The 25024-nt window shown below is 48.1% G+C and overlaps 12 protein-coding genes and 1 non-coding gene across 13 annotated transcripts; 7 read left to right on the forward strand and 6 right to left on the reverse strand.

Annotated features, from left to right (window-relative positions):
* Nucleotides 1–734: 734 nt before the first annotated feature.
* C7M61_001963 (uncharacterized protein) lies at nt 735–3227 on the forward strand (the record flags this gene model as incomplete). The annotated part of the gene is made up of 1 exon (XM_024857354.1): nt 735–3227. One exon carries the CDS (start codon nt 735–737, stop codon nt 3225–3227), a length of 2493 nt encoding a protein of 830 aa, XP_024714490.1.
* A 24-nt stretch (nt 3228–3251) lies between these two features.
* HCH1 (Hch1p) lies at nt 3252–3746 on the reverse strand (the record flags this gene model as incomplete). The annotated part of the gene is made up of 2 exons (XM_024857355.1): nt 3252–3672; nt 3721–3746. The coding sequence occupies 2 exons, from the start codon at nt 3744–3746 to the stop codon at nt 3252–3254; spliced, it is 447 nt and encodes a 148-aa protein (XP_024714491.1).
* Nucleotides 3747–4848: 1102 nt separating this feature from the next.
* C7M61_001965 (uncharacterized protein) lies at nt 4849–5466 on the forward strand (the record flags this gene model as incomplete). Its single annotated transcript, XM_024857356.1, has 1 exon — nt 4849–5466. One exon carries the CDS (start codon nt 4849–4851, stop codon nt 5464–5466), a length of 618 nt encoding a protein of 205 aa, XP_024714492.1.
* Nucleotides 5467–5520: 54 nt separating this feature from the next.
* Nucleotides 5521–7166, reverse strand: C7M61_001966 (ATP-dependent DNA/RNA helicase; the record flags this gene model as incomplete). Its single annotated transcript, XM_024857357.1, has 2 exons — nt 5521–5525; nt 5561–7166. The coding sequence occupies 2 exons, from the start codon at nt 7164–7166 to the stop codon at nt 5521–5523; spliced, it is 1611 nt and encodes a 536-aa protein (XP_024714493.1).
* Nucleotides 7167–7563: 397 nt separating this feature from the next.
* C7M61_001967 lies at nt 7564–7636 on the forward strand. The gene has a single exon. It is a non-coding gene; the product is annotated as a tRNA-Ala (tRNA).
* An 88-nt stretch (nt 7637–7724) lies between these two features.
* On the reverse strand, nt 7725–9386 carry C7M61_001968 (uncharacterized protein; the record flags this gene model as incomplete). The annotated part of the gene is made up of 1 exon (XM_024857358.1): nt 7725–9386. One exon carries the CDS (start codon nt 9384–9386, stop codon nt 7725–7727), a length of 1662 nt encoding a protein of 553 aa, XP_024714494.1.
* Nucleotides 9387–9773: 387 nt separating this feature from the next.
* On the reverse strand, nt 9774–10973 carry RAD18 (E3 ubiquitin-protein ligase; the record flags this gene model as incomplete). The annotated part of the gene is made up of 1 exon (XM_024857359.1): nt 9774–10973. One exon carries the CDS (start codon nt 10971–10973, stop codon nt 9774–9776), a length of 1200 nt encoding a protein of 399 aa, XP_024714495.1.
* Nucleotides 10974–11135: 162 nt separating this feature from the next.
* Nucleotides 11136–14231, reverse strand: SEC12 (Sec12p; the record flags this gene model as incomplete). The annotated part of the gene is made up of 1 exon (XM_024857360.1): nt 11136–14231. The coding sequence occupies one exon, from the start codon at nt 14229–14231 to the stop codon at nt 11136–11138; it is 3096 nt and encodes a 1031-aa protein (XP_024714496.1).
* Nucleotides 14232–14487: 256 nt separating this feature from the next.
* Nucleotides 14488–15375, forward strand: C7M61_001971 (putative pyridoxal kinase; the record flags this gene model as incomplete). The annotated part of the gene is made up of 1 exon (XM_024857361.1): nt 14488–15375. The coding sequence occupies one exon, from the start codon at nt 14488–14490 to the stop codon at nt 15373–15375; it is 888 nt and encodes a 295-aa protein (XP_024714497.1).
* Nucleotides 15376–15934: 559 nt separating this feature from the next.
* Nucleotides 15935–17614, forward strand: ATG15 (triglyceride lipase; the record flags this gene model as incomplete). Its single annotated transcript, XM_024857362.1, has 1 exon — nt 15935–17614. One exon carries the CDS (start codon nt 15935–15937, stop codon nt 17612–17614), a length of 1680 nt encoding a protein of 559 aa, XP_024714498.1.
* A 1608-nt stretch (nt 17615–19222) lies between these two features.
* Nucleotides 19223–20047, forward strand: SUR7 (Sur7p; the record flags this gene model as incomplete). Its single annotated transcript, XM_024857363.1, has 1 exon — nt 19223–20047. One exon carries the CDS (start codon nt 19223–19225, stop codon nt 20045–20047), a length of 825 nt encoding a protein of 274 aa, XP_024714499.1.
* A 1283-nt stretch (nt 20048–21330) lies between these two features.
* PTK2 (protein kinase) lies at nt 21331–23595 on the forward strand (the record flags this gene model as incomplete). The annotated part of the gene is made up of 1 exon (XM_024857364.1): nt 21331–23595. One exon carries the CDS (start codon nt 21331–21333, stop codon nt 23593–23595), a length of 2265 nt encoding a protein of 754 aa, XP_024714500.1.
* Nucleotides 23596–23702: 107 nt separating this feature from the next.
* Nucleotides 23703–24798, reverse strand: RPL32 (60S ribosomal protein eL32; the record flags this gene model as incomplete). Its single annotated transcript, XM_024857365.1, has 2 exons — nt 23703–24085; nt 24786–24798. 2 exons carry the CDS (start codon nt 24796–24798, stop codon nt 23703–23705), a joined length of 396 nt encoding a protein of 131 aa, XP_024714501.1.
* Nucleotides 24799–25024: the final 226 nt, after the last annotated feature.

Below are 25024 nucleotides of genomic sequence, written 5' to 3' on the forward strand. Positions count from 1 at the left end.
GTTTGTGAGTTTGAAGTGAGGTGATGCAGATTTGTGATTTTTATGAAAAATTGGGTGAAAGTGGTTTGAAAGTATGTGAAAATCCCAAGGTTTGTATAATGCAGTGTAGAACCTGGTGGTTGAATTTTGCTGGTGGTTTTCCTTCTTGCCGAGACTTCACTTTCGCAACTTTCATGGAGATAATGCAAAACCATCGCGGCATTAGGAGAGCCGGAGGACTGATACTGAAAAAGTATAAAATGGATCGAAGCTGAGGAAAGTGACAAAGCTTCATCGATGAAGAAAATTAGTCTATTTTTAGCTTTTTCAACTTCCAGTTTTCCATAGGGTTTGCTCCAGAGGCAATAGTTGAACCCTGTGCATTTCGCAGCCATTTGAGAGCGCCTCCAACTTCTAATAGGCTCTAGAAAAGACAGGATTGGCAAGAAACGAAATAAGGGGCTTGGATCTTGAAACCAATCGACGTATTACAAAATTCCCCAACTGCTCGACGCTTGAGTGTCATACTTGTATATCTGGGTTATGGATTAACACTACTGATATCCAAACCAGTTGAATATGTGATTCCAAACAATTGAAGAATTTGTAAAGATTTGAGTAGCATTTTTATAGTCTTGTTTCGTTTACAGAAGAAATATTGCCCTAAAAAGTATTTCATTCGATGGATTCATTTTGCACCCGGTTGTTACTGCACCGCGAAATATCAAAGTCTCGGTAACTCCAGCTTCTTTATTATGGACTCCAACGAAGGGCTTGCCACATCAAGGTCTCGCAGAGCCAATGCTGGTTCTCGACTCAAGCAGCTTATAGAGCTTGAGGAGGCCGCCTCAGGTGTGCAACAGACATTCCTCACCGAAGAGGATGAAGATGTCCAGCTTCTATTCCAAGAAGACGAGAACGATGCAGAGTTTGAGGAAGAAGAGGAAGATGAAGAAGGCGAGGGTGACGAAGACGGTGAAGAAGGAGAAGACGGTGAAGAAGGAGAAGACGAGGAAGATGGAGGACGCGAAGAAGATGGAGATGATGTCGATGATCCACAGAAGGAAGCAGCTCAGCTACTAGGCGAGGATAAGTCTGAAACCGAGGCAAATCCAGACGAAATGCTCTCAGACTCCGATTTGTCTGTATCTGAAGACGACGAGAGTGAAGGTGAACGTGAGCTCCAGAAAGAAGAAAGATCCAAGAAGAGAAAGAAGAAGCAGACAATCATTCCTGCTATCAAGAAGCGTGCTACACAAGCACCTAAACCCAAGACAGCTCCAAAGCCCTCATCTAATGCTCTTCTATACGGTGAGCGCAGAGCCTCTTCAAGAAAGTCCGCCGTGAAGAACAAGGAAGTCTTGCTAGAAAAGCTCAAGGCAGACGAAACCAGAAGGGCTGCTCTCACACCCATTGTTAGGGTGAAGGAGAGAGAACCAACTCAGGAGGAGAGACTTGCACAGGCTCAAGAGACAGAGAAAGAGAACGTGCTTTCATTAAATGCCTTTTTAGAGCAGGAAATCGTCAAGAAAGAGCGCCAGAAAATGATGTTCCAACTGAAGCGCCAAAAACTTCGAAATGTCATCCGCCTTGTCTCTAGTGCAACCTTTGTTACACCCCTAGAAGAGGTTGAAGATGCCAGGCATGTTCAGGACATGTTTGAGAAGAAACGCCGTGGGCGTAGAAGAAAGAACGTTCAAGAAGAGCCCGATGTCAGACGTCCTGGAGATGTCGACACTGAGCTTCCTTACTACAGAGCCGAGATGGTCGAGAAACAGCGCCTAGAGGCTATTAGGCTAGAAGAAAAGCGCAAGCTTGAAGAAGCTAGAGCCATCAAAAGAGAGAAGCTTGAGAAGGAACGCGCTGAAAGAAAACGCAAACTTGAAGAGGAGAGGGAAGAGCGCCGTAAACTCAAGGAGCAGCGCCTCAAAGAGTTTGAGAATATTGATGCCACAGACCCAAACTTCTCTGCCGAATCACTACGTCTAAAGGGCGAGCTTTCATCTTTAGAGGAGCAGGATCGGGAGGCTGATGAAAAGGACAGGGCCGAGACGGAAGAGTCCGAAAAAGAGGATCAGAAGGAGTCACAAGACGGCGAAGCAGGTCTGGATGACACTCAAACAAAACCTCCTCAAGTTGACGAGGCAGAGAAGGAAATAAAGAAGGAAGCTGTCGATGAGGTGCAAAAAGAGGAAGCCACCATATCAAAAGAACAAAGCGCCGAGGTCGTCGACGACAAGACGCCAGAGTTTAATGACGTCGAGATGACAGATGCCGCTGAGCCCACAGATGAAAAAGCGAAGACTGACGATCAAAAGGATGACGAAAAAGAGTCTCAAGAGAAGGAGGAATCGGTTGTTGCGGATGGTGAAGCTAGTGAGGCGAAAAACGATGAAGCCACTGAGAAGGGCACTCCTCCGAAAGATTCGGAGGTAGTCAAGGTCGAGAAGAAAGTTACATTCTCCGACGACGTTGGCAAAGAGGAAGAGAAGGAAAGCGAAAAGAAGGAAGAGCAGTCCGAGGAGGTTAAACCCAAAAAGGAGGAGAGCCCCGAGGTCAAGTCAGTCACGCCTGTTTACAAAGCTCGCTCGGACGGAAACGTTTTCGAAGGCCCAGTGCAATATGTTTCTCGTAACATGGTCTATCTCATGGACTTCGACGAGGAAGACAGGTACTGGAAGCTTCCAGAGACGAAGATCAAGATTGCCCTTTTCGGAGAAGAGAGTGTTCTTAGTGCATCAAGGAGATTCAGAGATGTCAAAACGATTCTTCGAAGCACTTCTCGCAATGAGAATCCTTATGCGACACCCAAGGATGACAGGGAGGACGAGCTCTTCCAGCTGGTTGCCGATATCACTGAAGACAGTCCAATGTTTGACGATCTTAAGAAACTCCGCAAGATTGGTGTACGTGTCGAGGACGAGGAGTCTGAAGAAGAGGAGGACAGGGAAGAAGAAAACGTGGTGCAGATCAGTACCGAGGCGCCAACTGGTCTTTACCTCCCCAATGGCAACAAGAAGATCTGTCTCATTTCCGGAAAGGAAGTCAGGTACTTCGATCCTGGCACTGGTGTTCCTTACGACAGTGTGGACGACTACAAAGTTATCAAGACTATCGAGGCTGGCACTATTCCGTGGTACAGTATTCCTAGAGACCAGAACACATACGGAGCAGTGGAGATATATTTAAATAACCGAGAGGGAAGCCGACACGCTCGTGGCGTGCCAGAGGGCTTCGAGGGCTGTTAACTCGGTGATTCTAGTTTAATGCAATTAATGACCAGATGAATGTTGAACATCTTTCTCGTGAGCGCCGATCAAGTCGGCCTGGAATTTGACGAGCTTGGCCTTCACCAAAGGAACCAAGTGCTTTTTGACGTGAGAGGTGTTTTCACCTTCAACGTTGAAGACGTACTCGTCGTCGTCCTGATCATGGAAGAATTCGTCCAAGGCGATGGTAGAGGTGAAAGAGCTGTCTTCCTCCTCTTTCTTGGAACCTTCCACCGCAAGTCGAAGCTTCATGTCGTAGATACACAAAGTCTTGCCTTTTCTCTGGGTAACGTCACAGTCACCGTCCACAGAGGTGACCTCGGTGACAACAAGCTTCCATGCATCGTCCTCGTATGAGGTGTTGACGACCTTTTCACCAAGATATTCCTTTGTCCAAGGAAGACAGTTTCTGTCGACCCAGTGCCTGAGGTTAGCATAGTCCAAAACAAACAAAAAGCCTATCTAGACATACCAGTTGTTTGGGTTGTGGACCACCATTTGTGAGAAGTAGATTGGTTTGATAATTTTTCGCAGCATATGTTATCCGCGACTACCTGGGGTAAGAACATTCTAGAGCCGCGAGGATGATCCGAAGCGAGGGCTAGGAGTGAATGAATTGAGAATTGAATTTGACTGAAGGTTGTAATCGGGTTTCTTCTCCGTTCACTGGACCTTGGATGAAAGTCAATGTAGCGATAATCTGGAGATAAGTCGTTCAAATCATGCCTGGAGATCAAGATAGCAAAAGCTCTATATTAGATAGATATTGATGATTGCAAGACTTCATTTACTGGGCAGTACGGAACGTGGTGTTGTTCACTCGAAGCGAAAGGGTTTGATGGAGCATCGCATTTTGCACCCAAACACTAGGTGAGACATTGGCCAAGAGGCACAAAACCGGAAGTGCAGTTTATAAAAGAACCCATTTGCTTCAATATCAAACTTCAAAAAACATCCACGTGTAAAAGCATACTTGCCCCATTAAGGGATTTATTTGTGGCTTTTGTATGGGATCTGCAGCAGCCACATCGCTTAAGCCGGCCTGTCAACGCACGTTCTTACTACAATATACAACTGCAGTTTGATGGACGTCACTTTTTGAAAAAAAAAGTCTGGTAGCGTGCTGAAGTGTATCAGATCTTGTTTCTGCAATTCGATCCTAAAAGCTGGCTTCAAACCGCTCAGCCACATCCTTAATGGCTGCGAAAACGTCATCATCAGGATGAAAATCACCACAAGTTTCTTGATGAAAACGTAGATATCAAGCCATGAAAACAGAAAAAGTCAAATCTTATCACTACAAATCATCTTTTCACTCACTTTCCCGCTGATGGCTTTGTGATCGCTCTGTTCCAGGTACCGCCTCGTCTAATGCGAATAGCCGAACCACAGCATGAAAACGACCACAATAGCGTGAATTAAACAGTCGAAACTATCAAAATAACATCTCTCCAAATCCATCCAAAATCACGTTCTCTTTTTTTGACTTTCATTCCCCTGACGGCCAAGAAATCATCCCCTGGATCTGAAAAGCGTATTAGACTATGCATGCGCGATTTGTTGATAGCTTTTTCCAAACAACTTCAACCACCAGTGGTTCATGCCCGAAAGTATAGAGCTTTCAGACTTGAAGCACAAACCGTTTTTTGAATTTGAAAAACCAGAGGGCCGCTTGAGCCCGCAAAACCGTCGCAAAATATGGCTCCATATCCTACTAGAGACTATTGCATCCGTTGTGATCTACTCATCTTACACCAAGCTTGTTCTGCTATACCTGTTCTTGGCTCCTACGCTATTGGGAGCATCAACGGCAGCTCTAGCTCAGTCCATGAACCAGCTCTACAAGGGCAGACTATCGGTTTCGAAGTTGCTTAAATTCTTGATATGGGGATGCATCAACGGCTGTTTCACCGCCTTGTGGATCGACACTCTTGTGGCCAGAGTGGACTCTGTGTTCTATAGAATTTTGATTGATCAGTTGATCGGCGCCCCCTCCTTCCAGTTGACATTCCACTTGCTCGGTAAAGTGTGGGATGTGGCCGAACCGGGTCACCCATCTCCAAGCTTCTCCACCTTCCTCACAGCCTTGAGCATCTCATACTGCTACTGGCCATTTGTGTCCATTGCCATGTTTGTCTTCATTCCGCAGCTGTTGATGTTCATCAGCAATTGTGTTGCAAACTTGATCTGGAACATGATCCTCAGCAGAATAGCATAATACACGCATTACCTGATTCTCTTCAACGGGTCCGACTTACGGCCGCCCTTCTTCTTATGCTTTCTAACCTTGTTTTTCGTGAATGGGATGAAACCAAGGTCTTTCTTAGGACCGGCCCTGGCACTGGCCGGAAGCAAGTACTCAGGAACTCTCTTCAACTGTGCTTGAACTCTGCTAGGATGCAACTCCTTGTCGTGCCTAAGGGAGGCCAAGTCTTGAGGGTTTTCTTCGAAGAAACGCTTGAGCTTGTCGGAGTTAATCAACTCGTTCTTCAACTCCGAAATTCGGGCTTCTCTGATAGCAACACCAGTGACAGCTCTGAAAGCATCCTCTGATCTGTATCTGAAACCCTCAACCTGCTTCATGTCAAACTGGTAAGGTTTAATCTCGAGACCGTTTTTCAGTTGCTGCTTGACGATCTTCTTAAGCACCTTCTCGTCCTTCTTGGCTGTAGATAAAGTTGCAACTCTATGCTTGCCAACCTCGTTCTCTGGAATCACAAACGACAAAGCCATACCAGCCTTACCGGCTCTGGCGGTTCTTCCAATGCGGTGAACGTATGCTCTAGCTGTGGTTGGCAAGTCAAAGTTGAGCACACATGCAACGTTTCTGAAGTCAACTCCTCGAGACACACCATACTCCTTATCCTTTTTGGCCTTCGATTTCTTTGACTGCTCTGTGGCCTCTTCCTCTTCATCACCCTCATCTTTTTCAACTGTAAAGTCGCTTGTCTCATCGGTAGCAATGAGCAATGAGTAGACGTTCTTGTTGAACTCGTCAACGATATGCAAACGAGAGTTGACAGGCAACTCACTATTCAAAATGCAACAACGGATACCAAACTGCTCCAAGAACAACTTCAAACGGTACCCACGCTCGATGGAATTAACAAAGACAAGCGACTTGCCCTTGATCAAATTCAACTTGTAAATGACGTATGCGAGCAAAAACTTGTCAAACTCGGTGGTTTTGGCGTAGTATTGCACGAGCTTATCGTTAGCAGAGTTATCCTCATTGAGCTTGAGCACAGCTGGTTTTGAACAGAACCGGCTCTTCAAGTCGTTGAGATCGTCGTTTATAGTAGCAGACATCAAAAAGGTCTGCAAGTTTGTCTTGACAGGCAAAAAGGCCTCAAGCTGCTCCAAATCTTCCATGTAGCCGTAAGAAAGAACCAAGTCAACTTCGTCAATAACCAAGTGCCTCGTTTTTGAAAGGTCTATGAGGTTCAGGTTGACGTTATCCTGAAGCACCTGAATCAACTTGGCTGGAGTGGCCACCAAAATATCTGGCTTGTTCGTGAGCAAAGATTTCAAAACCTGCTCTGAAATATTACTGGAGAGGTTCACCACGCTGATCTTCTGATTGCTGTACACTAAAAGCTTCTCGGTGAATTGAGCCACCTGGTTAGCTAATTCTCTCGTAGGAACAAGCACAATGCTCTTGACACATTTTTCCTGTTCAGCCGTAAGCAAGTTCTGGAGAACAGGAATCATATAAGCTGCGGTTTTTCCAGAGCCAGTGCTTGCTTTGGCGATAATGTCTCTCTTTTCTTCTAGAGCCAATGGGATGGCACTGGACTGAATAAGAGTGGGATTTTTGAAGCCGAGATGATCCACGGCTTGTATAATGCGGGGATCAAGGTTGAGCGAGTCCCACTGACACTCGTCGTCAACGTAGGCGGCGTCTGCTGCTTTGTTCATTGAATTATGCTATGGAGATGTAGATCTAAAAATTCAGCGATGCTCATCTTAGGGCCCTATGTGGTGTGGCCATGCAGGAGTATCAAGAATCGAGAAACGTTTTGCAACTTTTCCCAGCACCAGAGTGACATAGGGGGTCGAAAATAAACTAGAGTAAAGTTTTTGGTGTAAAAATTACGTATAGAGTGTTTTTAGAGTTGAATTCGGGTCCATTGCTGAGATATAACGTTTTTCTGTGATTTTTCGCTGAGGAGAGGTTTTCCGGTAAAATGAGACAAATTTATGAAAATTTTAAAGTATAATGCAATGGAAAACCCAAAATTCATGATTTCAGCTGTTGAAATCACCAATTTTATAGTACGATATAATTTGGCGGCATTACAAAGCTTCCAAATTGGGGCGTGTGGCGTAGTTGGTAGCGCGTCTGCCTTGCAAGCAGAAGGTCACTGGTTCGAATCCTGTCTCGTCCAATTTTTTTTATTTTGCACCCAAAGTCCTCCTTGGCTTTTTGTTATCTACTCCGTTGTTCATGAACTAAAATAAATTATGCTATTAATGCTAACGACTTTCGTCAGGTCGCCTTCGACCGTTCGTTGGATCGTAGGGCTGCACTGTTGCAACCGATGTAGGTGTGCTTGAACGTTCTTCGTCCACCACTGACGTGGGGCCTAGTGTCGATTGGGAACGGGTCATTTTCATGGGCTGAGCACGGTCACGACCAACAAAATCAGAAGTGCCGGCCGCTTCATTCGCAGCATTAGCTGCTCTTTCTGTGATGCCCGCTCTGTTAAACCTTGAATTGAGCTCTTCAAGCTCGTGTCGGCTTGCCCTTCTATTGCTGGCAAAAGAGAAGCTCCGGAGCTGTCTCGGTATGTTGATTGTAGAAACAGACTGCCGGCTGTCTTGCGATGGGTGCAGCCCTTGAGCCTCAAGGTCGCGTTCCTTAGACCGCCTAGTAGGTTGACGAGATAGGGTTCTTCTAATCTGGTCACCAAGGTATGCTGCACCTTCATCGTCTTCTTCAGTGGCATCAAAGAAATCGTCCGTGCTAAGTCTTCCCGAGGCAATTGAGTGTTCCCGTTCACGTGGACTTTCCATACCATAGACTGGGAAGACATTGTTGGGTGATCTGTAGGATCTCTTCTTGCGTAACGACTTTGTAGACCGTGTAGATCTTCCGGTAGAAGGTCTGTACAAGCCAGTGACGGGGACATGCAGCTCGGTGCCGAGTCTAGAGCTATCGAGAGAGTCCAGGTCGCCCTTCTCTTCGCGGGCTTCCTTCTTCTCATCTTCGAGCTCGTTTTCCTCCTCAGCTTCTTCTTCGTCCTTTGGATCAACACGAACCACTCTAGAGTCCTGGTTCAATTCGGGTTGTTCGTCTCTCAACTCAAACAGAGGCAAGTGGAGTCTGCGTTGGTCTCTCTCCACCACAAACAAGTGAAGATACCATGGGACGACGAGACCAAAGAACGATCCGCCAATGATGTTGCCGAGGGAGGCTGGTAGAAGCACTTTCCACGCGACGGTGCCCACAGAAATGTGGTCGTGGTTGATCAAGCCGATAATCACCATGTACATATCTGCAATGGAGTGGGAAAAGCCCATGGACACGAAAGTGAACACAGGTAGGAGCATCATGAGGAACTTGACATGCAATGGTTTGGCCATGAGTTGTAGGTAGATGGCTAGGCAGACGAAGAAGTTACCCGCCATACCCCGTATAAGTGTCTGGTGGAAAGCAAGATCGGCCTTTTCGTCCAAGATCAATCGTGATCCTTCGATCATTAGGTCTGTGGACGTGACTTTGGAGTAATGACAGATAATGTAGCAAACGAAGATGTTGCCGACCAAGTTGAACCACCAGCTGACGAACCACGATATTAGTAGATCGACCACGCTGACGGCACGGCGGGCAACGCCAACCAGAAAGAACAAGATGTTCAGGTTGAACAAGTCCACACCCATTATCACCACGTAGAAGAGGCCGATCGGGTACACGAGGCCCTGGAGCAACAAGATGTAGCCTGGGTTGGTGCTGAAGGTTTCAGGGCACTTGGATGCGATCATGCCGTGGAGCATACCGCCAGACGTGAAGAGCATTCCTCCCATGAACAGATTCACAATGAGCGTATCTAGCGATAGTCTCGCTTTTTTCATTGCCGTGGCCACCACCGCTAGAGCGGTTTCGTGGGTGGTCAAGTACAACGATTCGTCTCTCATGGAGCAAGAGGGAGTTCAGGTCACACTTTCTAAAATTGGCCCGGATCAAAAAGGTACGTAAGGAGGGGTGACGACCTGGAATGGAGGGGTGGAGGGGCACTGGAAGAGTGTATGCAAAACAAAGGTGTGTCTCACGATGAGAGACGATGGAACAAACTGGGTGGTGTGAGGCTCCGGTGATCGCGGATGAATTATCCCAATGTGGTGCGATGGCTGCAAATGGCGTTAAATGGGAAATGAGAACGTGCTGCTTTAGAAGCTAATATTTCACGTGGTCAGCTTTCCGATAAATAAGGTTTTGTGACTGGCTGTCAAAGTTAGGGTGGCAGATCGCAATGATGGATGATTGAGGGAAGTCCGGACTCCGAGGGATTTTAACCGACACGGCTACTTCGGCGTCACAAAAAGCGAACTTGTGGAAAGATCGAAGGACAATTCTGGTGCATTTTCTTCGCCTTCGCGAGCACTTGTCGTTTCACTGATTTGACCGTTTTTTTCCTCCTTATCAGTTTCTCCGTTTGCAGCCTCAGCGTCAGCCGTGCCTCTAGATTCAGGCCCATTGTCACTTGAATCGTCTCCATTTTTCTTTTTCCGAGTCCTTCTTGCCGCACGGATCAACCGCCTAAACTCTTTTTTGTAAGTGTTCAACCAAAGGTCTACAGGGAAGTCCTTATCGCTGACGGTCTTGTGGCTCAAGGAGCCGCCAAAAAGCCCACCAGGAGCCGCTGCCGCCAGAAACGCAGCATGCGATTTTTCCCACTGTAGGAGTTTTTGCCGTAGCGTCAAGTCACTCACAGGATGGGAGCTATCTGAATTGGAATTGTGCAAAACGTAGTAGTGGTTGTACCTGAGTTCGAGTTGCGCCCTCGTGCCGTTAGTAGGAAGTTTGAGCTGGGCCAACTTTTCCTTGATTTTCGGAGTGGCAAGAGACGCAAAGTCGATCTTGGGAATCTTCTTGATCTCGTGCCGGTGCTTCTCTGGCTGGGAAAAGTAGAAGGACGAGTGGTTGACATCCTGACGCTTTCTGGGCTGGAAAAACGACGAAATGCCTTTGGGCCGTTTGGCGGGTCGTGGAGCAGGAGGTACCTTGGCCTTTTTGCCACTAAGACAGTCGTCAATATGGCTTCTCTGGAGGAATTCGGCAGTCATGCTTTGGCCACAGACAGGACACTGAACATGGTCAGCAGGGATCTTGTCGGGCTTGGAATCTTCGTCCGACACTTCTATAACTTCAGGTTCAGACGCTGATTCTGTAGATCTGGCCGGAGCCGGTTCAGGCGGTTCATCTGCCTTGAGCTGATCCAAGAGCTCTGGTCGTAGTCTCTCGAAACACAATACTATCTCTTCGAGAAGGATATTCCGCTTGAGGTTACTTTCAAACTGCTCTGTTTTACATAATGGACACAGGTTCTCGGCCATTAGATGCTGTCTGATGCACTGGGAGCAGAAAGTGTGGTTGCACGATGTGATCACTGGAGCTTTGAGGAGATCTTTGCAGATCAAGCAACGCTGGAGAGAGTCCAACTGACTGAGACGCGGTAGTTTCGACGCCTCCCAGTCGGACGGATCGGTATGCTTGTTGCTCATAAGGAGCGATCTATTTATAAGGGTATTTGCTTAGCGGAGCACTGGTGGTTTTTCACATCGCGTATCGCGGTGCCATCGTAGTAACTCATATCGGTGGATCGAGTGCAGGAGATAAGTTGGGTGCAAAACGCACCCACACCGTTCTATTTAAAATGCTTGTTTTTAAAGCTCGTCGTGGGCGGCGGCAGTAGCGGATGACTTGAGGGAGCTGACTTCGGAGGAAAGCTTAGACATGGCTTCACTGAGGGCCTCGGTTGCTGTGGACACACTTTGGGGTTCCTCCTCTGCACTCTGAGAGGCAGACAGGTAGGATTCGGTGGATGGGGCTTCCTCAGACGAGGAGGCCGTAGAGGCAGCTTTCTTGGTTGAAGACGTTTCCGTCTGGATGCTTTCTGGGACAGACAGCTCAGATTTCTCAGACACCTTCGACTCAACGGAGGGTTTGACTGGTTCGGATGACGACTGAACCGACTCCTCAGCTGGAGCAGGAGACTCCACAATTGGCTCGGATTCTGACTCGATGGAAGATGAAGAAGGCTCCACGGGCTGATCAGATGAAGCAACTGGCTCCTCGATGGACTCGACAACAGGCTCCTCGATGGACTCGACAGTAGGCTCAGCAGACACTTCACTTTCTTGATTAATAGCGGGTTCCTCACTAGGCTCAATGGAAGATTCACTGACTGGTTCAGCAGTGGTAACATCCAGAGTCTCACTAGTGGGCTCCGAGGAAGCTTCAGCAACTTGCTCAGTCTCGATGGTTGATTCGCTTTCTGGAGCAACATCAGATGCTGTGGAGCTAGTCTCGGTTGGGAGCTCCAGAGAGACTTCAGAGCTCTCCACTGTCGCAGTGTCTTCAACCTCCTCCTCGACTTCTTGCTCAATAGGCTGCTCAATTGGCTCTTCCACAGAAACATCAGGGGTCGAGCCATTCACTTCCTCTACTGCTGGCTCAGCAATTTCAGGAGACTCGATTTCCTCGACGGGGTCACTCTCTTCTGCGATTTTCTCGACAGGCTCCTCCACAGGCTCAGATGCAGCAGAACTCTTGGTGCTGGTGATTTCGGTTTCCTGTTCCAGAGAATCCTCAGTTGGCTCAGGGATTTCTGCCTCAGCTACCTCAGGTGCCTCGAGAGACACCTCTGGTTGTTCAGCTTCGACATCTTCAGCTTCTTCAACATTGTTCGAAGACACTTCAGGCACACCAGTTGAGACTGTCTCAGGCGTTATTTCCTCCTCGATGACAACTTCGGGCTCCGCATTTTCAAATGCGGCTTCTTCAGTTGGAATATCTTCGACTTCACCCTCGACGGGGATGTTGGTAGGCTCTGGAACCTCACCGACGTCTTCCAAAACAGTGCCGGCGAAGGACTCTGACTCTTCAGGGACAGACTCTGGTTGCTGCTCGGACTCTTCAACAGGAGGGGTTTCTAAGGAGGGCTCATCGACACTGGATTCCGACTCAACGGGCTCATCTTTCGAGGTCACTTCAGTCTCGACAGCTTGGTCTTCAGTTGACTCAGTCTCTTGAGTCTCTGCTTCTATAGATTCGACGGACAGTGGCTCCTCGTCAGGGACCACAGTGTCTAAGGTGCTAATCTCAAGTGCCACAGCTTCACTAATAATAGAGTCAGTGTCAATTTCGCCTTCGGCGTTGGTGAGGTGGTCGACAGCCTTGGTGACCTCTGAGACAATGTCATTAAGGGTATCATTTGGCTGTGCTGCGGTAGTGGCAGTCTCAGTTTGCACCAAGTTCTCGGGCTTATCTTCCCAGTCGGTCATGGTGAAGAATTGCTTGGTATCATCACCATTGTCGAGCTTGTCACGGTTGAGTTTCTCCTTTATCAAGTCAAGACCGTAAGCCGACTTGTCCTTGAGAACCTCGTACCCAATTTTACCATACACCTGGGCCTTGTCGTAGTATTCGCTGCCATACTTTTGAGACAACTCGAGGGCCACCTTACCGTATACCTGGGCTTTATCGTAGACCTGTCCTCCGTGTTTTTTGGAGAGATCCACGTAATGGTCAATGGGGCCAATATACTGCTCAAGCAACTGAATGTATTGGTCGAGCTGACCCGCCTGAAGGGCTTGCTGAAGGAAAATTCCAGCAGCGATGACAAAGAAGAACATTAAAAGTTTGAAGAACGACCACACGAAGGAGGATCCCTTGGCAAAATTAGGAGGGATGGGCATGACGTTCAAGGTTTGGGAAGCACTTCCGGAGGCTAACTTGGTGCCGCTAGGCGAGAAGCTCAAACTGGTAAGCGCAAACTGATGCAATTTTGGTACGGTGGAAATCACCTTTAAGTCAGACAATCGAAGGAAAGTGACGCAGATATCGTTGCCAGCCAAGGCAATGAGGTTTTGGGGAACAGACACGTCCATGGCAACCACCAATACATTTTTCTTTGTCACAAGAGACTCCTGAACAACTTTGTGGTCAACAATGTCGTAGCGCAAGATGCCAGTTCCTTTACCGTTCTTCAAAGCGCCTGTCACAACAATATTAGTATCCGAAATGAAGCGCATCTTCGAGAGATTGTACTTGGCCAAAACCTTTATAGACTTTTTATCGGCCTGAGCAGACGAGGACTCGGGCCTACCAGTGGCCGTGCTGATCACCTCAATGGTGGATGAGGTCACAAGACACAACGACTTGCCATTGTCCTGGCTAACCTGGAAGTCCTTGACCTCCCCCTCGGTGGAAGCACGTATTTTTGCCACCAACTCCAAACTGTCAGGTCTGAAGATGGATACTTCAGATGGTAAGTGGGATGTCATGAAAGCACCAATTTCACTCTCTGGCGACATGCTGATGATCTTTGGGTATTCGCCCACTGATTCTGCCAGCACAGCGTTTTCATATTGAACAGCGTCCAAGAACAGTAAATGCTCCTCGTCGCTGAACCCATACTTTCTCAAGTTGTTGTTCACGTTCATGTTTTTGATCAACGCCGTAGACTGGTTGCATCCAACGAAGATGTTATTCTTGTTACCGTCGTCGCCAATGGTCCTAGCAGCGTCAACACACATTGGAGAATCCTCATTTGGCGGCAAGGTGATCTCACGGTATTTCTGTAATCTTCTATTCTGGTCTTTCACCTTCAAACTGCATTTGACTGCTGTGATCTTATTAGGAACGCCATTACTGCCTTCGCCACCGCCGCCCACGGCCAAAACGGTCTTATTATCAATAAACTTGATACCGAATATCGGGTAGCCAGTATTCAATACGGCTGCTTTTTTGGCGGACATTGAGTTTAGCGAGTGTTTTGGGTTTTGGTTTGGTGATGTAGAGAGCGACGTTGCAGACTTGGACCCGCACCCGTACACCCCGAAACAAGGCATCCTACTACAAGTTACAACGCCTTCCGAAAATGGTGAAAATAAATTTTATTATATTTTGAAGCAGAAAGATATTTTGGGAAATTGGAAGGGTTCTGGTCCACTTTTCGTATTGGTATCACGTGCAGACCTTGTAATCCAGCGGTGAGCATTGGACCAACTACTCATGGAGACCATAGAGACAAAACTGCTTCTATCAGTGTCACTGCATGTGGCCCATGGGTATGTTGGCAACAGAAGCGTGGTTTTTCCTTTGCAGTACCTAGGATGGGACGTGGATGCCATAAATACCACTGATTTCCTGAACCATCCAGGATACGGTACTTTTGCCGGACGGAAGTCTGATCCCAACACCATTGATGAATTATTCAAGGGTCTTAGGCGAATCGAGGACACAAATAATCCATATAAAGCTGCTTTGGTCGGATACTGTCCCAGTGCAGGCATGTTGAAGGTGGTATACGAACATATAGAGCAGCTCAAGAAGACCAATCCTGACATGATGATTGTGGTGGATCCTGTTTTGGGCGACAACGGGCGTCTCTATGTTCCAGAAGAGGTGGTGCCTATCCATGAGGAATTCTTGAAGAAAGGCTTGGTCAGTTTGATGACTCCGAACCAGTTTGAGTTGGAGCTTCTTACGGGTATAAAGGTAGACGACCGGGATTTTATTGAGAAGGCATTGAGAGAGTTCAATAGAATCTATAAGGTGCCGTACGTGGTGCTTTCGTCCATCACGTTGGACGACAAAATGGCTTCATTTGCATTGGCTCAGAAAGGCGACACAGTGGAGATATTCTCTGTTGACATTCGCCGGATTGAGTGCTCCTTCAATGGCTGTGGCGATGTATTTGCGGCTCTTCTTGCTCATGAAGTTAACAAGAATCAGGGTGTTCTTTCGGTGACCGTTTTACGGACTGTGGTTGCCAAAATGGGCGAAATCCTTGACATCAGTTACCGGGTCGAGCAGAAAAAGACAGGAAAGGCGCCCACTGCCGTTAAGGACATTGCTCTTGTAGCTCTGCGGCACGTTTTTGAAAAGACGTTTGAGTGAATTGAAGCACAGTTTAGACGTTTGAAAGTACATAGACATGTCGACGTGCCAGTGGCATTGAAATCGACAAAGAGAACAATTTAGATACCCGAAAGAAGTAGTAAACGGAAAGCATAAGCCTCTAGTAATTGTCGGCTTACAGTATAGACTGCATTCCATGTATGCTTCACGAACTGAGCCTAGCTATATTAACGTAGCTCAACAAGCACAGTAAGTCGAAAAAATAAAAGAACACCCACAGACCACTAACTAAGGAATCTTCAATAGCGGTACTTAAAAATTTACTTCACCTATCTCCTTCTAGTCTAGAGCTTGGGGCATAAGACCTATTTCGCAGCCATTTTGATGCACTGTCAAGACACATAATGAGCCTTCTGGACCTTCCTACAACCGACTATGGTACTTTTTAACTTCCTTTGAGAAGAAGGATATCGAAGGTCCATCAAAATTAAAAATCCAAATTCCGGGATTTACACTTTGTTGGGCACGGTGTACAGTGGCTGTCATACACGGTAGTTGCGTGCACTCCGATAAGAACTCCAACTACACTTATCTCAGCATGTTCAGCGAGAAGCAACCCCTACAGCGAAGCAATACAAGATATAGAATATTCAAAGGAGTGATTCACATCCTTATTGCCGGAGCCTTCCTCACATACCTTTACAGGCTTTTTGAATCAGTTCCTGAGCCACAGCCTTCCGTGGAGGCGATTCTTGAACCTGAGAGATCGTCTCAGTTCCGCCTCAAGCATGTGTTTCACCACGGAGCTGGCAAGTATAATAAGATCCACCGTCGTTTGGACGTGACGCCTGAGGTGTTGGAAAATCGCCAATGGAAAGTCCAGCATACACCGGAGAAACCGGTTGACCCAAACAACGCTGATTCCGTACTAGCATCGGAGGAACCATCCAGGCTTTTTAAAGATCAAGACCCATGGACAGCACAACTTCAGATCAAGACAGCAGAGAAGCCAGCTCGGCTCAGAAGACTCAAGGAGCGTCACACACCGCATTTTCTAGATTCCTATCTCCAGTACGCCATGGAGGTCAAGGGCAACCCACAGAAGCTAAACCGGATCGGGCTTGAGTGGGAACCAGAGCAAGACGTCTTGCTACCAGATGTCGAAGACAAGGACTCGGTGGTGGCGCTTGCCCTTATCTCTTCGAACGCTTACGTGAGATTACCTTTGAGTGACGACGAGAAGGATAAGCTGGACTGGGTAGATGTCGGCGATCCATGGGATGTGGACGAGGAGAACCCAGACATCAACTTTGGCTGGCTCGAGGACGGGCTCAGAGGGCATGTTTTCGTCAGCAATGACTCCAAGACTGTGGTTATTGGCATAAAGGGCACATCCGGAGCTGGTCTCCCGGGTGGAGGCTCGGACGAGACTTCAGGAAACGACAAGACCAATGACAATCTTTTGTTCTCGTGCTGCTGTGCTAGAGTGGGGTACATGTGGACTACGGTGTGTGACTGCTACGAAAAGACATACACTTGCAACCAGGACTGTCTTGAGAAGGAGCTTCTACGCCAGGACAGGTACTACCAGGCTGCGTTGGACTTGTACCGTAACGTGACCAAGTTGTACCCGCCTGAGGACCACGACATTTGGGTTACCGGGCACTCGCTAGGTGGAGCCGTGGCTTCGCTTCTTGGTAGAACATATGGTCTTCCGGTTGTGGCCTTTGAAGCACCAGGTGAGATGTTAGCCACCAAGCGTCTTCATCTTCCCCAGGCCCCAGGAATCCCCAAGCACATGGAGCACATCTGGCATTTTGGCAATACTGCTGATCCTATCTTTATGGGCGTTTGCAACGGCGCCTCCTCGTCATGCTCTGTAGCAGGGTATGCAATGGAAACCGCATGCCACACGGGCAAGCTTTGTGTCTACGATGTGGTTGGCGACCTAGGCTGGCATGTCAATTTGTTGAACCACCGTATTCACACTGTCATTGATGAAATCATCCTCAAGTACAACAAGACGGCTACGTGCGTGGATCAGCCACCGTGCCGTGACTGCTTCAACTGGCGATACATCAGTAAAGATGACAACGAGCCGGACGAACCTAGACTTCCTCATCCGCTCAAACCTAAACCACCAAAGTCAAGCTCCACACAAAGCTCGACGCCTACAGATTCAGCTACTAGCACACCGACCGAAAGCGAAAAGCCCAAGAAATGTCTTGAGCGGACGTGGTACGGCTGGTGCAAGAAGTGGGAAGGTGATGAGGATTAGACCAGCCAAAAGTGTGGATATTTTGGTTGTTTTCAAATTGCGTTCTGCAATCTCACTACTGACGAGGTGGTGCCGAGATGCGGAAAGTTGAGCCGTGCTTGCCTTCGGTGGAATGAGCAGCTGCAGAGCTACAGGAAGGTAAAGATAACAACAACAGAGAGGCCTTTGTTGATGGTGTTGGTGAAAAGACGTTTTGCAACCACAAAGCAAGCAGAGTAAAAAAAATGGTTTGTAACAGACGAGCAGCCAAGCCTAAATTTCACCTCGGGTATCAAACACAGCCGGACCATCAGCAATTAGACCCGGCAGCAGTTCGGGAGGCTTGCTTGAGGCTGCGCATTCCCACCGCACATGACTGGTGGTGATGCCCACCTACACCCTTCCGACTGTAGAACAAGGAGGGGAAGGTCTAGTTTTCTCCACAAACGTTACACGGCTGGACCAAGGCGAAAGCTTAAAGACATGTCATTGACGAGGCGGTTCTTGATGCGCAAGCATAGCGCTGATCGAGCATAAAGAAGGAAATGGTTGCGAAAAAACGCAAGCAGAATGCGAGGAAGCTTCGCGCAGTGACGTAACGGGCAATGCCCAAACAAAGGAAGTGCAATGAAACAGACAGGCTTGTGCAACGGCGGCGTTAGAAACAAAACCATCTGGATCTAGCAAGCGATCTAGAAAATGGGAAATGCGGGCTGCCCCCTCCCTCGTGGACAAGCCGGTTGACGAAGGTTGTCTTGGCCCCCCGATTATACCCAGCCACTCCGCAGTGAACGGCTGCAAGCAACCGACCTTTGTACGTGAAAGGCACGTCTGTGACGTTTTCCAACAAGAATACGGGACGTTGCGGCAGGCCAGTGACTTGCCCAAAAAGTTGCAAATGACGCTCGGCATGATTACACAGAAAGCCAGAGCAAGGCTTCCAACAGCCCCAGGCGGGCGCGCAGAAGCCTCGGGGGCACGAGCAGAAGATACATACAAAAAAATCGGTGACCTGCCTCATCCGGCGTCAGATGTTTTGACGCATTGAGAGAAATAACCGCCGCATTGGGTCAATTGCCAAACATTCTTCCTGCAGAATCTCACCTTCCTTGCTACCGGGTGTCGGCCACCGCAGGCCATGCAACGCTTCATGAATATCAATCGCTATACTTAGTCGAACTGTCGTTTCAACTTTGGGGTGGGAAAATCCCCGTCAAGACTACTCGGATCTGGCTGAGCCTTGCGGTCACTTTTAGCAATAAATGCATTGCGAAGAAATAAGCGCAGGATCCGCACTGGGCACAGGGTTGGGAGACTGCTGGGGCTGCGCACGCTGCAGGACAACGCTTGTCAAGTCATTCCCATACTGCTTCCTTTGCCGGGCCTTAAATACTTTCTCACATCTCCCGCATTTTTTGCTTTTTCAGGGAAACTACTTTTTCTTCTTTTCAGATAACCCGCCAAGTGTGCCCAACAGAAGGTCCGTCAATTGACCCGCAACCAAGCTACTCGGCCTTTATCCCCACCCACCCACCTACACTTATTTCAGGCATTGTTTTTCCTTCGCTGAAGAGCAACCAACAAAAACAGAAGACTTTTCCTTCTTTCCATTCCCACTAATATTCCAAAATGCTCAGAGTTCTCGGTACTTTCACCAACCTTTTCTTGTTGGCCGGTACTACCCTCTTGTTGGTTTTCATCGTTTTGGGCGGTGCCGTGAACCACTTCCCATTCAAGAAGTTTGACTGGCTTAGCGCTGACACCTCCAGCATCCTGGGTGCTTACGAGCAGTCCAAGTGGTTCTTCTGGGGTGTCTGTGACGCTAACGACCTTAGCAGCTGTCACCTTGGTCCTGCTTACCCACTCTCGCCAAACAGAAACTTCGGCACTGACCTGGGTGTTCCACAGGACTTCCTTAACGATGACTCCACCTTTTACTACTTGTCGAGATTCAGTTTCGCCTTCTTCCTTATTGGTTTTGTTTTCACTGGTCTCGCTTTCTTGGTTGACGTCGCTGGCTTCTGCTTCGACTTCATTGAGAGAATTGTCATCACCTTGGTCACTTTTGCCCTCTTCTTCATTGCCGGTTTCGCTGCTTTCCAGACTGCTGTGACTGTCTTGGCTAGAAACGCTTTCAGAGACGAGGGTTACTCTGCTGACTTGGGTGTGCAGGGTTTCGCCATTATGTGGACTGCCGTTGCTTGTTTGGCTATCATCTGGTTCATTACCTGCGCCAACAACATTGCTACTTCTTACAAGAAGCACATTGAAAACGTGCGTGGCTCTGAGGGCTACTACCAACAGCAGCAGCCTCACGAGGACGGCGAGCTTGCTGACGACTCGTCCTTCACCAGATCCGTTCCTGTGGAGAAGGATGCCAACGCCGGCAGCGGTGGTATTCGTTTCTTCAGAATCAAGAGAAACCAAAAGCCCTCCGACGAAGAGAGTGTCTAATTTGGCAGTGCCCGCGAACGGGCGCTTCGCATACCCTGCTCCTTCATCGGTCGGGTGACTCTTGTCAGTCACATTCGAGCCGCCCGGCTGCTAAATATGTGATTTGTTGATTTTGATACCGTTTAGTGTAATATACAAGTAATCGAAGCTTTGTTTATTGTAGGCCCGGCCAGCGGGACTCATTAGCCCAATTGGGTAATATTACGTTTAAGCCGTGGTTTGGTTGCTAGCAAGGCTGATCTGCCTATAATCAGCCGTTTGCAGCCAATAGTATGTAGCCCAATTTGCAGATCAGGCCATAGAAGAAGGGTGTTCCAGAATCACCCTTCAATGGTCATGGAAGCGCCTTGTCTGCCTTACAATGGCGACCCCACACCACGAGATTCGGAGTTCTCTTGATGGCCTTCAGCTACACTGGATTTAAAAGAAGACTTGGTGAATTCGTAGTGACCAATGACAGAAGCAGAGTGACTTATTTTATTCTTCCTTGCTTGGCTGGCACAGCGATTTGCAACTAGAAGAACATCTTCAACTGCCCCCTCAACAAAAACCAATATAAATAGGAGAATTTCCGTCCTTGAAAAATCGTCCCTCAAGAACCCCCTTAAATGGGCTTTGGCGGGCCGACGCACCGAAGGATACGCAATATTCCTCGCAGCCACCACGCTAGGGCCCTTTTGGCTGCAAGGAGGCTCAAGTTCAAAGCAAATAGTCCCAACAATGAAGGAGAAGAAACGAAAAGAAGGAAAAGGGCTTTGGTTTTTCCGCAGACAAACTCAACCTTTTTTTTGTATTGTTCCCGCTTTTTTTTAGGTTGGCGCCGCCAGCTCCGTTTTGGGTTTCGCCTGAACCATCCCACACGGTTGCGAAACGCTCCATCAATCAGCCCATGTGGCCGGGCATGGGTTTTTCCGAACAATGAAACAAAAAACCACAAATCCTGGTGGGCAATTCACGAAATTATTACTTGCCGAAAACAACTCCGTGGCCTTTCTTCTTTGTGCCCCTCGTCCCCTATTCTGTAGCACCTGCCCCACCTGGCGAACCTCTTGCGTAGCTTACCACTCCATTACATTTTTGCTGAAGAAGGTTGCACAGGGCCAAGCTCCCAAACCATTTTTTTCTATAGCTCCCAAAACCCAAACAAAACCGAAAAAATCCCTTAAAGTCTATATTTGCCAAGCAGTCGGCGTGGGTTTCCTGGACTAAGGTGCCCCTCAGGTCCTGTACTACACCCATTCGCAATTAAGCTCAACTCTTCTATTCCCAGGTTACAGCGCTACATGACAGAAAAACACAACTTGAAGAGCCTATTCCATAGAGAAAAGAAGCCCGATAACGGCCACCACGGCATTTCTCGCTTGTTCCATCACGACAAGAAGAAAGGCCTGCCTGAGCCCTCGGAGAAGACGTCCTCAGACTCCTCCAAGGTCTCCAGAACCCCATCGGCGATCCTGTTGAAACGCCTGGATCTGAACGTTCAGAGGGAAAGACTACAAAAACAAGAGCATCCACAGAACCGCCCGATTAGAAGAGCAGAGACCTTTGCCCATGCTCCGCTGCCCAAGTTGGGGATCAGCAAGAAGAACTCCTTCCATGGCCAGCACCCGGGCCCCGGGAACCACCATGAGAAAATCAAATACAACCCTTACGGCATGATCAAAAACCCGCTGGACCAGGTGCCTCATTCGGCGCTGTTTTACTTGAAGGGCGGGCCCGATAGCGGCTTGAGGGTTCCTGCCAATCCGGTAGCAAACCCGAATGACTATTTGCCCGAGGAATTGCACGAAAACCACATAAATTTCCTTGACGACTTTGAGTTCGAGACCGACGTGCACAAACTCGGCGACGGCGGCTCCGCTGACGTCCGAACCGTCCAGCTCGCAGGCAACAAGAAGAAGGTCTATGCGCTTAAGAAACTCACCATGTTCCCCAAGGAGACGGACGAGGAGTTCTATAAGAGGGCCGCAAAGGAGTACATTATTTCCCGCCACATTGCCGAGCTGAGGCATGTCGTCAATACCGTGGCTATCTTGCGTCTACAATCCCAGGGAAGCATGACTCGTGGCTGGGGTATCATCATGGAATTATGTCAAGGAGGCGATCTCTTTAACCAGATCGTCAAGCCCGGCTGGAAGCGCTCGCTGATGTCCGAGAGGTACTGTCTATTCAAACAAATTGCATTTGGTCTAAAATTTTTGCACGACAAGGACATTGTCCACAGGGACTTGAAGCCCGAGAATGTCTTGTTGGATTGCCACGGTGTTGCAAAGCTCTGTGATTTTGGCGTCAGTGACTGGGGCCACGAAGAGCCCATGAACTTTGACTCGCCAGTTAAAAAATCCACGGCGTACGTGGGATCTCCTCCATATTCTCCTCCAGAGGTCATGAAGCTCAAGGACGCTAGTTCCTCGGAAAAGAGCTCTCTCGCTTATGATCCATTCAAGATGGACGCTTGGGGACTCGGTATGCTTTTATTCTGCATGGTCTACGCCGGTGTGCCTTTCCAACAGTCTAGTCTTCTGGACAACCAGTTCAGGGACTACAAGTTCAACAGAGACAGATTCTGCTCCGACCACCCACTGTTCAAGAACAACACAGAATATGCAAGAGGCCCAGGCAGTGAATTCAAGTGGGCTGCTAAGTTCGAACACAATGGTGCCGCCAGAGCTGCTTGGAAACTTTGTGACCCTAAGGTCGAGACAAGATATGACCTCGATTTGTTGCTTAATGATCCATGGTTTTCTGGTCTCGAAATGTGCATTTACGAGCACCCAGATCAATACGTGAACCCATTCATCAACGGCACGGGCGCACCATCGTCGTCAAACTCATCTGTCCACGCCCCATCTGCAACAACTTCTAGAAAGAATACTTCATACGGCCAGTATGATGAAGAGAGTGTTGGATTGCACACCCCAATTAGAAGTATGTTGGACATGGCAGGCTTGCAGCAGAATGACGATACCGCTTCCATCAAGTCCAGTTCACTGTTGCACACATCCAACAAGGATGACAGGTTCTTGAAAAATAGAGGAAGCAGTGAAACATCTCTTCACACCGTTTCGTCGGCCGGATCAAACAGCAAATTGAAGTCAATGTGTGATATTGGCGGGAGCGATAAGAATACCTTGCCGCGGGTAGCCGAGGCAGAGCATGAGGATGTCAAGTTCCCATTGCCAGCAGTACACGAGAATGATGACCCCAATGCTCCATTGCCAGCGGTGCAAGAAACTGAAGGTGCAACGGATGAAGAGCCGCTGAATGGAAAGGTTGGAAAAGGTGCTGAAGACGAATTCCAAGGCAGTATTGACCAGCTTGACCAGCTTCATCTCAATGGTGAGGCCAAACCCAAGGCCGCTGAAAAAATGAAGCCAACGGCGTCGCAAACGACAGGAGAGGAGAATGAGAAGGCAAACTTCTTCAGAGATAAGGTGCTTCATGACAGTGACGACTTGAAGCTCGATAACCAAGGGTGCTGCGAGTTGGGATACAAGATCAAAAAGCACCACCATCTTGATATCAGTGCTGCCAAAGCCAAGCGATAAACAGTTAATAGTAATGTGATCTAACGACGGTTGGGCAAGCCCTTTGTACTACAATCGAATCAATGATTATTGTATTCGTTACGTCAACCCGGATTATACAGAACTATTTAGGCCTCCAAAGCAACTCTACCCTTAGGGTTGGTGACCTTGACACCCAAAGACTTGGCCTTGGTAACAATCTCAACTCTGTTCTTAGAAGAGACATTGTGGGCAATCTCAGCAGCGTGAGTCTTGGTGTGCATCAACAAAGCGTCCAAGTCACCGGTGTTTCTGACGAGGTAGACCTTGTAACCTTGTGGGTTCAAGAACTTGGTCTTCTTGTTGGAACCGTAACCGATGTTTGGCTGACGGATGGTGCCTCTGAATCTTCTTCTGACACAAGAGTCAATACCCTTCTGCTTTCTCCAGTTCTCGGCAACTCTGTCATATCTGTCAGAGTGATGTCTCTTGAACTTCTTGGTGTACTTCTTAACAATCTTGACAGAGGACACTGGCGGTTAGTATATTTTTCACTTGAGGAATCATTTTGGGGCTAAACGGATATGGAGCGGTGGAGGGGTATTTCAGAATTGGAAATTAATGGAGATAAATTCTGCTTTGTTTGCTGATATCGTGTGTGCCCTTTGTTCATTCAACATACTTTTGAAGTGTTGTCAGTAGCTGTAGAAAAGGAATCCTAAGACGGTAGGTTTAAAATTTTTCCTTGGGCATCCAGCGAGCGCTGCACTGGGGACGCACAGTAGAGAGAGCGGCATGTGTGCAGGAAGAAAAGGTCCCTACTATGGCGCGGTGGTTAGGTCTGAGCCCTAGATTGTGGCACGTGATCGGTCAAGGCAGTCAAGGGCAGCAGGAGTAGTCCCCAATGGCTTATATGCTGGAGGTGATGGAGGTGATGGCAAAGAGGTGATAAGAGATTGCGGGTTTGAGCTAAATAGAGAGCTCGTATTAGGCAGTGGACTGTCTATTTTGACAAATGCCCTTTTCCACTTTGAAGTGGTGTGTCAGTGCTTTCACTATGGCTGCGAAATGTAGTCGACAGTGGCTGCGAAATATAGTAGGCAGATGGCAACGAGAGATAATGCAACCAAAAGCTTAACTTGCAGAATAAAGCTTGAGTCGTTTTTCAGAAATCACAAATGTTGGGAACGAAGCAGAGAAAAAGTTGGTGCAGATCATTTTTTAGTTGGCACCCCAAATGCCCATACTGGTGCCTCTAGTAGGTTGCTGGACCAATTGAAGGACTCGTAAAGGATCCAATATCATCCTCGACGATAATCGAGGAATTGGAGCGTATTGACAAAATATCTCTCAAACGGACCCAATGACACCGCTTTCTACTTCCAGGTGACTTCAGCAAGATCAATTGACTCGAAGCACCACAGAACAACCTCCATGAATCACCACTTCATCTTCAAATACTAGCAACCCC

The sequence above is a fragment of the Candidozyma pseudohaemuli genome (genome assembly GCF_003013735.1).
Source record: "Candidozyma pseudohaemuli strain B12108 chromosome Unknown scaffold00003, whole genome shotgun sequence".
In the NCBI taxonomy this organism is placed as follows: Eukaryota; Fungi; Ascomycota; class Pichiomycetes; order Serinales; family Metschnikowiaceae; genus Candidozyma; species Candidozyma pseudohaemuli.